General features: G+C 45.2%; 1 protein-coding gene and 1 non-coding gene across 4 annotated transcripts in view; both read right to left on the bottom strand.

The window, feature by feature from the left end:
- LOC103748885 (synaptotagmin-9) overlaps nucleotides 1-16,855 on the bottom strand; it is a 254,122-nt gene that overhangs the window by 49,748 nt on the left and 187,519 nt on the right. The window contains exon 7 of one of the 3 annotated variants that reach the window (XM_008851666.1): nucleotides 9,302-11,425. The exons of the other annotated variants lie outside the window; for them this stretch is intronic. Coding sequence (XP_008849888.1) covers nucleotides 11,417-11,425 — 9 coding nt within the window. The 3' untranslated portion in view covers nucleotides 9,302-11,416. Of the gene's footprint in view, nucleotides 1-9,301; nucleotides 11,426-16,855 lie in introns of those variants that run through there. 3 annotated transcript variants of the gene reach the window in all.
- On the bottom strand, nucleotides 15,475-15,634 carry LOC115067451. Its single transcript, XR_003846867.1, has one exon. It is a non-coding gene; the product is annotated as a U1 spliceosomal RNA (small nuclear RNA).

Raw genomic sequence — 16,855 nt, 5'->3', positions numbered from 1 at the left:
TTTTTTTTGGTTTTTTTGAGACAGGGTCTCCCTGTAGCCCCAGCTGTCCTGGAACTATGTAGACCAAGCTGGCCTTGAACTCACAGAGATCTGCCTGCCTCTACCTCCTGAGTGCTAGGATTAAAGGTGTGCACCACCACGCCCGGCAAAACTTTTATGGCTTTATGGGACTCTTCAAAAGTCAGACGTGCCCCTTGAATTTCCTTTTAGTTCATTGTTTATGTTTTTAAAAAATACACCTTTATTTTTCCAAAAAATTCGAAACAGTAAACTTTTAAGGACTAAGGATAGAGTTTGGTGTTATAGCACTTGCCCAGCATGATTGAGACGCTGGGTTTAATCTCCAGCAACACACATGCGCGTGCACACACACACACGCACACGCACACGCACACGCACACGCACACACCCCACAGTGGTTGTTCTTGTTCCTGTTTGGTGACATGAATCCATTGTCCTTTGCTTTTAACTGTTTTTTAATCTCCCGAGGGGTGAGGAGTGGGAAGAATATCTTTCGGCTTCAGGAGAAAACAAAACCCTTGTCTTTGCTGCCAAGATTAGGTATTAACTTGACCCAGCAACCCCGGTGGGTTTGTCTAACCTGCTAAGTGGACTGTTCCACAAGGATGGTCTCACCCATCCAGACAGTAACTGGGAGGGGCAGCAGGTGTTAACAGCACCAGCAAGAACCCAGAGGTCCACTGCGGCCTGTCAGGCAGGCAGCTTCACCTTGCCAGCCCTCCAGGACCAGCTGTGCCACACATGAATGTCACTGGCTCATCTACAGGGATTTCAAGAATGGAAAACACTAGAAGGCCTAAATATCTTCATGTTAATTTTATGAAAGCAAACACAATTCTTTCAAAAACATTAGTGCTATTTAAGATAATGTGGCACCTGACTTTACTGAGAACATGGCAAAACAAATGCATATTTTAGAAAAACACATTCAATTTGAAATACTTTCAACCATTGGAGTTATTTCAGAAAACAACACATGGCTGTTCTTCCTTTTTCTATGTGTGTGCGATGTTCAGGTGTGTGTGTGTGTGTGTGTGTGTGTGTGCGTGTGGAGGTTAGATAGCAACATCAGGCTTCTTCCTCAATTTCTCTCCACTTTATTTTTTTAACCTTTATTTGATTATTTGTGTGTGTGCATGTCCCTGCATGTGTACGCATGCACAGAGGTCAGAGGACAACTTTCAGGAGTTGGTTCTCTCTTTGCTCCTTGTTTGAGGCAGGCTCTCGTTTTTGCTGCTGTGCTGCCTACTCCAGGCTAACTGGCCCACTCCTCCTGTCTCCACCCCGTCCCACTGCAGGAGTGCTGAGATGACAGATATGTGCCACTGAATTGGCATTCTTCATTCTGTGTGCTCCGTGGGTTGTGGGGGGGGGCTCAGGTGGTCAGCTAATGTGGCTAGTGCTTTTACCTGCAGAGCCATTTTGCCTGGTCCACTTTATTTTTGAGAGATTATCGAACTGAATTTGGGGCTCTCCAACCCAGCTATACTGACTGGTCAGCAAGCACAAGGAGCCCGCTTGTCTCTATCTCCCCAGTACATGCCTTGCCTAGCTTTCTGCATGGATGCTGAGGATCCAAATGCAGGTCCTTATGATTACATAACAAGCACTTTACAGACAGCCGTTTCTCCAGTCCCTCCCCACCTTTTTTGAGACAGGGTCTCACTATGTAGCCCTGACTGGCCTAGAGCTTGTTTACATAGACTAGGCTGGCCATAAACTCACAAAGATCTGCCTGCCTTTGCCTCCCAAGTACAGGGATTTGTGTCCCACCATGTCCAGCCATTTTTCCTTTTAAAAATTATTTTTATTCTATATATATGAGCATATTGCTTGCATGTATGTAAGCACACTCATGTCATTTGGTGCTCATAGAGGTCAGAGAGGGTGTCAGATCCCCAGACAAGTTGTTTGCTGCCATGTGGGTGCTGGGAACTGAACCTGGGTCCTCTGCAAGAGCAGCCAGTGCTCTTAACTGCTGAGTCATCTCTTCGGCTCCCTTTTCTTCCTTTTTTAAGGGGTAGCCAAGACACCTTTTGTTTTAAAAAATATTTTATTTATTATTATTTTTTATGTGTTTGGGTGTGTTGCCTGCATGCATGTAAGTGTACCCATGTCATTCAGTGCTCGTGGAAGCCAGAATAGAGCATTGGATCCCCTTGAACTGAAATTTTGGGTAGTTGTTAGCCACCACGTGGGTGCTGGGAACTGAACCTGTGTTCTCTGCATGAACAGCCAGTGCTCTTAACCGCTGAGCCATCATCTCCAGCCTCAAGACATCTTTTCTTTAGCAGGCTTTGCACAGGGTTCCCTGAGTCTTCTTTTCAATATAACGTTTTGTATTCAACCTTTTGTTCTTGAATACCAAATTAGAAAAGACGAGCCATAATATTGAATCACTCTCCAGGAACTGCTGCTTGGCTAAAATAGCTCACAAGTCTTGCTAGTACCAGCAGGCTTCAGCCCTCAGCAGAGCTCCAGTCTAAGCTATGGACACAATCCAGTCAGGATAGTGCATTTTTTTCCTCCAAAATGCTTTGTGGCCTGGGGGCTGGAATGATGGCTCAGAGGTTAAGAGCACTTACTGCTCTTCTCAGCACTGATGGTTCATGACCAATTGTAATTCCAGCTCCAGAAGATCTGATGTCTGCTTCTGACCTCCATGAGCAGTGCACACACATGCGCACACACATATACAGACACATGCATACATAATTAAAAATAAGTCTTTAAAAAATGCAGTGCAGGATAAGGGGCTGGAGAGATTGCTGAGTTGCTAAAAGCTCTTGCTGTTCTTCCAGAGTGCTAGATGAATCAGGTCAATTGGGAGAAAGCACCAGGACACAGATGAAACTCCAGCAGGATAGAGTTTATTAGCAAAGGAAAATTCACACAGGACAAATTCCCTCCAGGGTAGGGAAAATGTCAGCCCATGGGTCGTGGGCTGGGGTCTTTATGGGGGGGGTGCTTCAGGGGATGCAGAAGGCAAGGCAGGAACATATTTTTAAAAACTTGGGGGGGGGGAAGCGGGAGCCCAGGGCTTATCAGAATAACTTCTGTTAAAAACACCCCCTTCTGTCAGTCAGCCAGGATCTGGGTCAAAAGGCATCTGTTTACCCTTTAAGATCATCCAAGGGAAAGCCTGCTGTGCTGAAGCAACACCTTGGCTCTCTGGTCAAAAGGCGGAGTCTGTTTATCCTTCAAGATCATCAAAGGGAGAGCCTGCTGTGCTGGCCAAAAGGTGCAGAAAGGTCTGCTTCTCTTAACTTCAAAGACCAGAGTGCTCATCAACTTCATTCCTGCATTCTCAGAGGCTTGCAAACCCCTGAGGCCCTGCTGCACTGGGGAGGGAGTTGCTGTAGGTCTGAACCCTAACACAGAGGACAAGAGCTCAGTTACCAGCAACCATGATGGGTGAATCACAATAGTCTGTAAATCTAGTTCCAGGGGACCACACTCCCTTTTCTGGCCTCAACAGGTACTACGACTCCCATGTGCACATGTATCCAATAACATAATAGAAATCATTTCTAATTTTCTTCTTATTTTATGTGTACAAGTGTATTGCCTGCTTGTATGTAAGTGTACCTGTGTTGTGCAATGCCTGCAGAGGTCAGAAGAGGGGGTCTGATCCCCTGGAACAGGAGTAATGGACCATTGTTAGCTGCCATGTGGGAGCTGGGATTTGAACCTGGGTCCCCTGCAAGAGTAGCTTGTGCTCTTAGCCACCAAACCATCTCTCTAATCTCCAAAATAAATCTTTAAAAAATTCAGTGTGGGGTTGGAAAGATGGCTCATTGATTAAGAGCATGGTATATTCTCCCAGAGGACCAGAATTTGGTTCCCAGCATCTACATACAGCATTACAACCCTTTGTAATTCCAGTTCCAGGGGATCCAGCACCTTCTTCTGGTCTCTGTGGACTTTGAATTAGGGGTACACTTACATACACGAAGGCAAAACACTCATACACATAAAATAAACAAATAAAAATGCAGTGTGAGTTGGGGACATGGTTCAGCAGGTCTAAAGCATTTGATGTACAAGCATGAGGACAATTCAGATCCTTTCCACCCATATAAAAGCTGGGTGGGAGTGGTGGCCTGCCTTATAACCCCAGCATGCAGGAGGAGGCAGAGTCAGGGATCCCTTGAACAAGCTAGGTAGCTAGACCACATGAGCTCTGGGTTGAAGTGAGAGATGAGGCTCCAATAAATAAGATGAAGAATAACTGATGAAAAGAAGACACCTGATGTCAACCTCTGGCCTCCACACACACCCACATGTATACCCACAACCATGCAAACATATACACACATGCACACACACATACACACGGAACATGTGCAGTATACAACATTTCTCTTTATTGAGTTCTTGTTTGTATTGTCTAGTGTGCTTTTAAGATAAATATTACTTGAAAGCTTTATTTTAAGCATGAATTTCCTCAAGGAAAAATATGTATTTTTGAAATCATTACTATTTTGCAGTGATGGTAAGATTTGCTTCTGGAAGGCTTAGCTACCAGTTTTTATAGTTTATAAGCACATCTCTGAAACTTTGACAAGTATCTTCAGGTATTTGAAGAAATTGTTTTATTATTTTCTTTGTATGTAAAGCTTTGTGTTTGGCAAATTGCAGGAGTTGTCTTTGATAAATTCAAATCTAGGTAAACCCAAAATGAAGCCCCTGGATGCTGTCACATGAAAAAAGAATTTTTATCTGAAGTGCAAGAAAGGCGGCATCTTAAAGACGATGCTTTCAGGGCTGGAGAGATGGCTCAGCAGTTAAGAGCACTGGCTGCTCTTGCAGAGGACTCAGGTTCAGTTCCCAGCACCCACATCAGGCATCTCACATCTGCCTGTAACTCCAGCTTCAGGGGATCCAACACCCTCTTCTTGCATCCATGGGTACCTGCACACACATTGCACACACACATAAATAAAAATGAACTTTAAAAAGATGATGTTTTGCTGACTGGTCATTGTTGTGTACGTGGTTTTACAGCTGGGCAGAGCCATTGATTGCACAACACCTTCTGATGCTATGAGAGGTAGCCTTCAGGGAGGAGGCTTCCAGATCAGTTCCAGCATGATTTTTCCAAGTCCTGGGTCTGAACTGTGCGATATCTTCAGCAATACAGCCTTACCTACTGGTCTGTTCTGGAAGGCAACCGAGGGCTAGAAAAATAGCCTATATTATTGTGGGAGTTCTCATGCATGAAATTCACCAAAAAAACCCCTAAAATATAACAACAAAAAGATGTTTTTCTTCTTTTTGATTCAATCACTCTGTGTGTGTGTGTGTGTGTGTGTGTGTGTGTGTGTGTGTTTTGCTATTCCAGACCAAAAATGATGCTTGCTCAATATTCCTGTATCTCAAATGCTGGTCTGGAATAGCAAAACTGGAATAGCATACTGAAATAGCAAAACCGACTCCATTTTGTTGTAGCTGATTTTTGCTTTAACCTATGTTTCTGCCCCTGCCCCCCATGCTTGACAACTGAAGCCAGCCAGACTGGCTGTACCTGTTATTTCAGGGGGTACCCTGTGTCTACAATACTGGGAAACTTCCAGCTAGCCTGGTAGCACGTCCTCTTACCCAGCTACACCTGCACCTCCATTCAGCCCATTGTTTCTGAAATTCTGACAAACTTGTTTTTCATAACTGAAACTTTTTAACTGAAAACCTCTTTGTTAATGGCCCCTGGTCTGGTGTAACTATGGTGATCTAACATAACTATGGTTATTGGCTTTGCCCCCCCCCCCCGATTTTAAGCTTTTTCACTCCACTGCGCCTCCTTTTGGGATCAAAAGTTCTTTGGGGCACTAGCCCCCTCTGTCCTTCCTCTATTATTGAAGGACTCTTGATTTGACCATCCCTATGTGGTGCTTCTCTGTGCCTCTCACTGGGTATTATAATACCCAGTGTTAATTTTTCCTTTTTTTTTTTTTTTTGAGACAGGGTCTCCCTTGTAGCCTAGTTGGGAACTCACTATGTAGACCAGGCTGGCCTTGATCACACAGAGATCTGCCTGCTTCTGCCTCCTTAGTGCTTGGATAAAGGTGTGCCCCATCACACCCAGCCTTCCTTAATGTTTTTCATTTCAAATAAATCATAGTGATCTTCTCACATTAAAAAAAAAAATGATGCTTGCTCAATATTCCTGTATCTCAAATGCTGGTCTGGAAATAAATTAACTGCAATGGATAATCACTGGAATAAGAACTACGATGAGTTCAGCAATGATGGAAAAAGAAGTGAACTTTTGGGGGATCACAAGTTGAATACTCAAAAAATAAAGAAAACGGGCAAGAGTAAGACCACTGTAAACTGTAAGATGTACTGTTGAGCATCCTCGACAAGTGCCATATTGATAAACACACTCCCTGTGTCATCTGGTAACACTCACCCAGTTCTCAGTGTAATCCGTCTTATGAAGCGGCTTCTGGAGGCTTTGTCAGTGACATATGAGGGCAGCTCTGTTGGTCCAGGTCCTTTTGGCCTTTTCTTCCCTCTTCCATGGAAGAAGGTTGCTCTAAGAATCACTGTCTGCTGTGAGTTTGGGACTGTGTGGATGAACTAGGGACTCTGATGGTTCTGAAGTTTAGCCAAGACAACAATTCAGGGCTGGACCCTGGCCCACTGAGGTTTTGGGGGCCCTCTTTAACCATGGCATCATCCTTCTAGGGTCAGGGCCCCTGGACCTGAGTAGGATGATTACCAAGGAGAGTTGGGACAGAGAAGATCCTGCAGCTAATTGATTTTTTTTTTTTTTGTCTTTTTGAGCAAGGTTACCCATATAGCCCCAGCTGGCCTGGAACTCACTATAGAGACCTGGCTGGCCTTGATGTCAGAAATTTGCTTGCCACTGCCTCCGGGGTGCTGGGATTAAAGGTGTGCTAGTTGAATTTTGCTGCCTGTTTGCCCAAGGGACACAGACAGCAACAATTAAGTCTTTTGAGTGGGAGTTCCCGTCACAGGAATGGGAATGGCTTGATCTGCTATGCGGGAGACAAAACAGAAGGAGCTTTACGCCTGCCATCGGGAACCCCAGGCTGGACCACTGTACTGCTCAGAGCTTTTGTGTCACTGGCTTAGAGAGGAATTCATGGGCTCACCCTCTGCAGCTCCCAGAATGCCAAGCAGCCCCATTTTTCTGGGTTTTCTTGGATTTCTGCTTCAGGTCTTCCTTTGTGGGGCAATTTTCTCCACTGGTGGGAAATTTCTCTCTGGTTATTTTCTTTCTCACAATTTTCATTTCCGTTCTTCCAAGAAATCTTCTTGTTGTGAAAGTTCGAGCAAGGGAGATGAATTAGGAGTAGTGCAGTAGAGATGAATGGTGGGCTAGACTATTCCACAGGGCAGGGCACCCAGACGGTACAGTACAACCTGAGTGAAGTTAGGGCCTCCTGTGAGGGGTAGCTGGCACAGAGTTAAGTTCAACCGAGGTTTGGAAAAATCCTTCCTTCTTAATTAAGTGCAATAGTTCTTTGAAAAGTCTTCATAAGAGGGACAGACAACTTCTACTTAGCACTTTTATCACTTTATCCCCCAAGCATGGTGGGATCCTATTTGCACCTTTACTTTGGCTCAGAGAAGAAGGAAGAAAAGCAGGAATCCAGCTCCAACTTTTGCGATGTCAGTGTAGTGACAGAAATCATGGTTTTCTTCCAGGTTTCTGTTACGCTGCGTCAGTCATAACTGGGTGCTTTTCTTTAGCTTATGCTATTTAACTGTCCACTGACCGCCCTTTCCCGCCTCTATTCTTGACCATCCCCCAAAGCATCCATGCAGGTTAAGTATTGTGTGCATTTTTAAAGTGACAGCCGCTGGGTGTGATAGTGTATGCCTTTCATCTCAGCACTCAGGAGGCAGAGGCAGGAGGACCTCTGTGAGTGTGAGGACAACCTGGTCTACATAGTGAATTCCAGGCCACCTGGGGCAACCAGGAGACCGTCTCAAAAAAAAAAAAAAAAAAGTAACAGCCATTAGCCTGGGGCACGTAACCTGGTGGCAGAGCATTGGACTAGAATGCTCAAGATTGGATTTACCTTCATCACTGAAAAAAAGTGAAAGCCAAGGCAGTCCTTTGACTCAGTAACTTCCCCCTCCTCACTCCTGTCCCCACCGTCTCCCAAGGTGACCCTGCTGAGTCCTTTGGTTTCCAGTCTTGTGTAATTCCTTTCTCTTGCCCTGGTCTTGTCCCATTCTACGTGACAGAAATGACTGTTACTTGCCTTCTTTAGAAGAACCTGGCCTTCTTAAGATGTTGAATGGGGGTGGGGGGCTGGTTTCTTTGTAAGAAGACTGACTATGGTGAGTGCTCCCTGTTGTGAGGGAGCCCAAGCTTACCATGTAGAGAGAGAGGACCATTCTCCAACTGGTCTAGTCATCCCAGCTGAGGAGGCAGACATGACACCCAGCCTGATCAGGCATTCAGAGGACACCAGCTGCCATCTGACAGAAACCATGAGACTCCAGGAGATAGTGAGCACCTAAGCCCAGCCAACCCACATAATCAGAAAAGACAAAAATCTCAATTTAAGCTACTATGGCCTGGCATGATGGTGGTTTCCCGTAATCCCAGCACCCAGGAGGGAGAAGTATGAAGAGTCTGAGTTTGGGGCCAGTTTAGGCAACACAGAGAGATCTCCTAAATACATAACAACAAAATGCCCACTGTGTATTGTAGTGCTCTCTTGTAAGACAATAGAGAACTGGAATGTCCACCAGTGCAGGACAGTATAACCATTAAAAATAGCAAGGCATTTTCCATATTTGTTAGCTCTCCTTAAGGGTGAATGACTTTCTTCTTTTCATATGAAAAGTTGGATACTGATGGCCCTTGAAGAGTTGCTAGAGAATTCTGGAAGCATCTACCTTTTAAAACCACTCATTTCCTCCCCACTCCCTGACTCTTCCTTCTGCTGGGGCCCATGTACTTCTTGGACATCACACCACCCACTGAATCAGCCCAGTTCACTGGCTAGGGAGGTGTTTTAGAGGTAAAACACATCCAGGGCAGAGTTCTCTGAATGGAGGTCAGTCAGAGGAAGGACTGGGAATTGGTGTCAAGGTGGGAGGACACCTGGCCTCTTCCTCTCTCTTCGCACCAGCCCTCCCCAAGGTCTCTCTTCCTAAGATCTGATCAAAGTGTTTCTCTAATTCTTTTTTCAATGTACTTTAGTGTTCTTCTGTTCTGTAAAAGATGCTGGCATTTCCCCCAATTCAATGAGACAACAATCATACTTTTCAAAAGGAACATTTACTAGGAAACTAAAGGGCAACCAAACAGAACACAAGAGAAGAGAGGCAGAGTTGCAAATGGGCTGAGGGAATTTAAATTTATAGTCAGCCTCTGGCCACAGCTGTACTGGCTAGGCAGAGCTTGCTACCACAAAGCCACCTGCTCACCATGTAGGAAGTCTTCTTTGCCTGATTGCCCGTGCAAAGCCATCTTTGAGCCAGTAGCTTACATATTCGTACCCCAGAGCTGCTAGCTTTAGGTAGGAAGATCCTGAGGTGGGAACAACAGGCTACTTCAGGATCTTCAACCAGACTCCCTTGCCAAGGACATGTCAAAGCTTAATGAAATGGCTGCCTGATAATCTTTTGCTGTAATCAGTCTGGTTTCTTTGGGACCATTCTTCTGGGCTCATCTGCCTGGACCTAGTGATAATATTTCTACTCGCTATCCTGCTGGCACTCACCCTTCATGCTTTGGTTCTAAACACTGGTATGGTAGAGGGTGTCTGAACGGGGAGGCACAAGTAGAGGAGGATGCTGGGCAAAGAAGTTGTGTTTTTCTCATGTTATCAGACATGGGCAGAACTGAGATTCCCTTCGAATCCCTGCAAGGGAAAGCCAGTAAGAGATGGGAGTGGTTTAGGCAGGCACTAAGCTTGAGTGAAATAACACTGCCTTATTTAACTAAAGGCCTTCACTCTTTTATGACTAGACACCAGCAGTAGGGTTTCTGGCACTAGGCCTGTGTGGCAACAGAACTTTCTGACAACACTGAGATGCTGCTTCTACCCAGTGCAACCTACAATGAAAGGTTAATTGAACCAAGGATAATGCAGCTTCCAGGAAGGTCAACTACAACCCAACCCTGGATTCTGTTACAAAGAGGCTGTGAGAAAAGAAATGCAAATAGGAGCCATGGTACAGATGTGTGGAGGCGGCGCTTTGCATCCGAAATGAGAGAGGGAGAGAGGACCTCCAGGTATCAGCTCCTGGTTGGCCCAGGGTATGCTGAGGCCTTTGGTTTCATTTCTGTGTTGGCAGAGGCAACTAGGATGAGGCGTGGAACTGGCAGTAGATTGTTCTGAAAGGACTCCGGGCGATGAATGAGCTACCGGGGAGAGCCTTCGACCTTCACACTCATAGGTATTTCCATTCCCCAAGGGCTAAGCAAGTGCTTTATATCTGGAGTGAGAAGGAATCTCTACCTGGGCTGTTGCATATGGAGATACCATAGAGGCACTCAGCCATAAGGCCCCAAAGCTGTGCCTTCATCTCTCAGTGATCTCATGTCACACAATGCTGCCCTTCTGAGCCTGTTGCCTTAGTGGGCAAATGTGCCTGGGGAGAGAATATTCTAGAATGCACATTCTGTGAGAGGTATGCCTCTCTAATGAGGATGACCAAGTTCATTCTAGCAATGCCACCAGTTGAAAGGAAGTTGGCTGCTGGCTACCTGGAAATGATGTTCTAGAATCTGAGTCTGGCTTTAGCAGAAAAGAGGGCCATGGTCAAGTGGGGCTCTGCCATGTATGTGGGAGGGGCAGTGAATTGCTATGAACTAACTTGCCTTACACGAGCCTCCCTCCAGGGGAATGATCTGCTTGTCCTATTACTCACTTGGGGCTCTTCCTTGGAGGGCTGGAGCTGGGGTGAAATGATTCTCTGAAGACAGTCATTTGCTCACAATTATTAGAGTTTGGATTGAAATCTGCTGCCTATTTAGCACCTGGATATATTTTTAAATGTTCAGTCCTTCCAGGGCATTCAAGCAAATAACATCATGCCAGACTGAGCACTGCCAGGTACTCTGTCTCTATAACGAAGGGCCTTATGTTAAGCACTGGGTCCTGGTACTCTTAGGGCTCTCTCTATGCTCTTGCTTTCTTCCATAGTCCAGTCTTGGTTCTTGACGGTGAGAGATGAGCTCCCCCCACAACACTTCACCAGGGCCACCTGATGAAGGTGGGTGAACCATTCAGATTCACCAAACCCAATTTGGAAAGAAGACCAGTTATTGCTGTGGTTACAGCTGAGTATTTCGTCACTGGAGTCATCCGGGTGTTGCGAGATGGGAGAAGTTACTGAAGATCTTTGTTAAACGGTGGTCCAGCTGTGTCCTTGGCACAGGCAATCCTCTCCTCCATAGTCACCGTTTCTGTGGGAAGCAGAAGCAAAGAGTAACTTGGTTTTCACTTATATCTTTAATGTGCACCAAACAAGCACCAGGTGCTGTGATGGCTGCCAGGAAAACGAAGACTGTGTGAGATTTCAATAGATTCACAAAGTAATAAATGGACCATAGAGGCGCACATAAACTTCTCCTTTGAGGAGACTAAGAGGATCTATGGGAGGAAGCTGAAGTGTATCTTTTGAGCTGTACCACTTGGACCAAAGAGGAGTCATCAGTAGAGAAGGGCCATTTGGCCTGAGGAGAGAGCCCATGCAGAGGCAGGAAAAGGCACAGGACAGTGTGAGAGTCATCAGGACTGAGGGATTGTAGTGTGAGGAGTTGGGGTGTAGCGAGTATGACTGGGCTGGAGAAAGGGGTCTGAGTGGTGCAATATCATAACACCCAATTCTTGTTCCCCAGCTGTGACAGGTGTGTGTGTGTATGTGTGTGTGTGTGTGTATGTGTGTTTCTGAGGATGGAACCCAGGTCCTTGGGCATGCTAAACAAGTGTTCTATCACTAAGCTATGATCCCAGTCCTGAAGGATGAGCTTACTTGATGGAGCCACAGTCTTAAATATGCAAGCCTTCTTGTGTTGCACATTGAGCCTGGCATTCAATTAAAATTTAACTCAGGGCATTTTAAAATACATACAGATGAGAGAGAGGGAGGGAGGGAGGTAGAGAGAGGGGGGGAGAGGAGGAGGGGGAGGTCCAACCTTTTCTTCAGTTAAGCCAGCTATTATCACTAAGCAAGATCTTTCTGGAAAGTGAGACACTCTCTGCTTTGTCACTATCTCTTCAGTTTGCTTGTCTTAAAAGGCATCCTTAGCATGATAGAGTGATTAGGGTTGAAGATTGTAGGAAGAAGACAGAGCATCAGTGAGCAAAAGCAGTCATAGCTGCTTGTCAGGGAGAGGGAGGGGGAGGGGGAGGGAGAGGGAGAGAGAGAAACAAAAAACAAAGTTTCTTTCAAGGATATCATAATAAGATTTTACACAGAACCTGAGAGAGCAGCAAGCATTCTCAAACTGAAATGTTTACACTGCATTTCAGAAATCAAAGGTTCACATGTGAGGCTAAAACACAAAGAAAGTAAAGCCAGAGTGTACACTGTAGAGGGAAAGCCAGCTAGCTTTGAAGTGTTAACATGTTCAGCACGCACACACCTGTCAGGAAAGGGGTATTTTTGAGGGTAGCAAGAAAGGACATATGGTTATTTGTCTTAATATTGGGATCCAAATATAAATTTCCCAGACTGTGGGCCACATTCTGGAGTAACTTCCAAATGACTCTACTTTCCAGTCAATAGCCTACATCAGGTCCTGGGTCCCATAAGTCCTGTTTAGTTGTGAAATCTATTCTCAAAGGCAGCATTTGACAGCACCTGAATCCTTTCTTATCAGTAAAAGCAAGCAGTCAACAGGCTCAGCCCCCCAATGAGTGTGGTCTATGCTGCTATTAGCCAATGGGCCCATTTGCCCCTTTTGGAGTACCCACCTGTGCAAGGTACTAGGATATGAAGTTTACAATCTTTTAAAGGGATCCTGTGAGGTTTGTGGTGGTTAGAATGAGAAATGGCCCCCACTGGCTCTGAATATTAGAATACTTGGCCTCAGTTCAGGGTGCAGCCTTGCTGGAGGAAGCACATCACTGGGGGTAAGTTTTGAAAGGTCATAGCCTTGTCCACTTCCTGATTGCTTTTCTGTGCTTCCTGCAAGTGCTTGAGGATTTGAGTGCTCAGCTTTCTGATCCAAGTGGCTTCTGCCATGCCTCCCCCACAATGACGGTCCCTTGCCCCTCTGGAACTGTAAGCCCAATAAACTCTTCCTTCTATAAATTGCTATGGTCATGGTGTTTTACCACAGCAACGGAAAAGTAACTAATACAAGGTTCTTTGGAACATACAGAGATGTAGAGAGATGGATTAGCACAAAATCACACTGTGAATAAGTGTCCATTTGGGATTTAAACTCAAAGACTCCTAATTTCAAAATCCAAGCTTCAGCAATCACATCATTCCCAAATGCACACTGTAGGGGCCAAGCTATATATCTGATATGCGAGAAGAGCTGTATCTGTCTTAGCTTTCTAGACATTCCAACAATAGTCAGAGGTGTTGCCTTTAAGGAACCCGAGTCCCAGATAGTAGCATGCAGTAGGTTTCATGTCCCAGGCTTCTTACCTCATTCTTTGGTTGGTGACTTGTGTGTGTAACTCACTGGACCCCCATTTCTATAGACAATCTCATCATCTCCTGTTAAAATCTTGGTTTCACTTCTCCATTTGAACAGGCCTGTTGGGTTACTCTGGTGCATAAACAACCCAGTAAAAGAGGAGCGCAGATCTCGGGGTCACCTCTGTCCCAGGTCGGTTATAGCTTGCCTGGAGTATACTTTAGGGGCCTCAGCCACTTGTAGAAATTAATTTCAGGGAAGCCACTGGCAGAGGCCATGCTGCCTGTGACTGCAGTTCCCACCTGACCTCTGCAACTGCATTTTGCTCATCTGGTGGGTTTGTGTGTATAATCACCAGGCTCGGGCAGAGCCCCTAGGAAGGTTGTGGCCTGCTGATTTCTCCTCTGCCTCAGGTGGAAACCCTTCTCCCGAATGAGTTTTCTGGGACGTGTCCTGTCTGGGCACAGCATTCCTTGTTTTCTTAGGTTCTAAAATATTGTGGCTAGGGATCAAGCCCACAGGCTGACAAGAGAAAAGAGTTTCGATATATCCAGTGGAATGGTGGGTCAGCTCTACCAACAGCCTTGTAAGAGAAGCAAATGTAGTCTAAGGAAAGTTGTACGTACAGGCGAGGCGTGGAAAAAGTAATTAGGTTGTCTCAGAAGAAAGGTGATTTTGAGTCTGGCATGGATGACCTATGCTGTCAGCCAGTCCTCTTTTATCTGTCACTGGGGATAAAAAATAAAAAAGCCTGGAAAAATCCCAACAAACAAAACCAAGCAAATACACCATAACATCTTTTTAATTTATAACATCCAATGAGTTGTCTCTCATGCGATATTTTCATAAAAAGAGATTTGAGGAAAGATTTTTCTCTAACTTGGGATAGCCCTGGCCCATGGGGTGCAGCGGGGGATGGGAAGGTGGCGACAGCAATGGTGGTTTGAGCTCTGGAAGACAGTCTCTTGCTGGTTCCAGTGCTGGCACCATCAAGCTCAGCCACACTCTCCTGTTATCAGACCCAGTAGCCTTCCAGGTGCACTCTGGGTTTGGAAGGTCCCAGGAAATTCAGCAGCATGATAGGAAGTACTGGTTACAATCCTATCTGGACAGAAAGGTTTTTAAGTGAATTCAATTGTCCTGAGACATGAGGATTTGATTGGAATTAAATTGAATTGAAACCAAAGATGAGAACTATCCCAATGAAAACTGTAATGTGCAGTGACACTTCAATCACCAAAATGACAGCTGATGTGAGACAGGGCATTGAGACTGACCCCAAATTAGGAACGGGGAAAAAGCCTGAGTGCTGCAGCAGATGGTATCTCCCTGCGAATCTGAAAATGAGTTTTGATTGCAGGAAGTTTCTAAGGGCTTTGAACTAAGAAGCCTGTCAAAAACTGAATTGAATCTTATTGTAGGATTCAATTTTATATGCACTTAATATTATTATATATGCATATTTAAATGTTTTTAATATAAGAAGCACAAAAATATCAGCATTTTTGGCCATTGTTTAATATGGTTTTATGAATATGTATATGAAAAATCACTACATCCTTCCCGCCTATAATCAGATTAGTGTTTTTCTTTCACTTAAGAGGACATCCTTTATTTTTCACTCTTGGTTTCCCCTTTTAGAATCAGTATGTTAAAGAAATAAAGTGCATATGGTACTGTAAATCTGACCAAGAACCCATGGCTAGGGAGGACATAGGCCCTATGGGAGAGCCTCCTACTGTTTTGTTAGATAGGTATGGTATCAAACAGACTTCTAAACACTTATCCTGATAATCCTGATACATATAGACTAGTATAGCTCAGTCTTCAGCACATGAGCTTAAAGTTTTTTCTTAAAACAGGGGAGAGTGTGAACACAGTCCCCGTACTCCTACAAATTATGCAGTCAAGTTTCCCACATTTGAGGAAATTGTAGGGGTCGGTGTATCTGGAGTGCAATGGATGAGGCTCACCCTGGGAAAACCACCTTCATGATCATGGTATCTCCCCTGCTTCTTTCTGCAGTGGACTGTTGTGCTGGATAGCTTTAGTGTCAACTTGACACACCTGGGTTGAGGACACCTCAACTGGGGAATTGCCTCCATTGGACTGGTCATGTCTGGATATTTTCTTGATTGTTGAATGATGTGGCAGGGCCAGCCCACTGTGGGTGGTGCCACCCCTGGGCAAGTGGTCCTGTGTTGCATAAGAAAGCAGGTTGAGCATGGGCCAGAGGAGTAAGTCAGTAAGCAGCATTCCTCCATGGTCTGGGCTCTAGTCTCCAGGTTCCTGCCTTGAGTTCCCACCTTGGGCTCCCTGATGAACTGTGACCCTGGAGATGTAAGTCAAATAAACACTTTCCTCCACAAGTTGGTATTGGTCAGAGTATTTTGTCACAGCAATGGAGAAACAAAGTAGAACAACTTTGATTAATACAGAGACAACAAGTGGTCAAAGTACAGAGATAAGTGATCTTCGAGCTCAGTCCTAAATGTGATGCTTACATCACTGCCTCCACCGAAGGTTCAGGAAGAAGGGCAAAAAGAATGTAGGAGCCAGAGGTTGGAGGAGCACTGTGAGAATGTGTCTTCTGGACATGACATGGCCAGTACACTCATGAACTCATCACAGCTGTGATTACTTGCACATGACCTGCACAAGGTTGGGCCTGGCGACACTTCATCAGGGACAGGGAAAGGGCTCATGAGGCTCCATCCATCTCTGAGGGACTACTGAGAGTTAATGGTGATTGGGGGTGTGTGTGTCACTTTCTTTAGTGGTGTAGCCCCTTGTAAGCTACCCAAGAAAGCAGGAGGAAGATTTGTTGGGAAGAAGGGCTTTGGTAGGAGGCGTGGGGGTGAGACAAGGTGGGTGAAAGGACTAAAATTCATTATATACATGTATGACTCGCACTGTCAAGGAATAAACAGACAAAAGAAATGGTGTAAATGGAACAGCATTCCTGTCAGGCACTCAGGGTAACAGACTGGAAAACAGCAATGTCCATTTGGATAATAAGTGCCACTAATTGGGCACTTAAGTACCTGGACTCCATCCTGAGGGCATTGCATACCTCATTTCCTTTAATCCCTACTCTAACCATTTATGTCAGACAGTTCAGTTAAATTTTCCTAGTGAGGTAATGGAGTTGAGAAGGGGAGAAAATGCAGGACCAGAATCTGCTATGATGTCTTTATGGGTCCAAATACATGCTCTAAAAAACACAGCCCAGATGGCAAA

Source organism: Nannospalax galili, unplaced genomic scaffold (genome assembly GCF_000622305.1).
Source record: "Nannospalax galili isolate Female #2095 unplaced genomic scaffold, S.galili_v1.0 scaffold426, whole genome shotgun sequence".
Classification (NCBI taxonomy): domain Eukaryota; kingdom Metazoa; phylum Chordata; class Mammalia; order Rodentia; family Spalacidae; genus Nannospalax; species Nannospalax galili.
The sequence above is the reverse complement of the archived record's forward strand: the minus strand, read 5'-3'. Positions and strand labels throughout refer to the sequence as shown.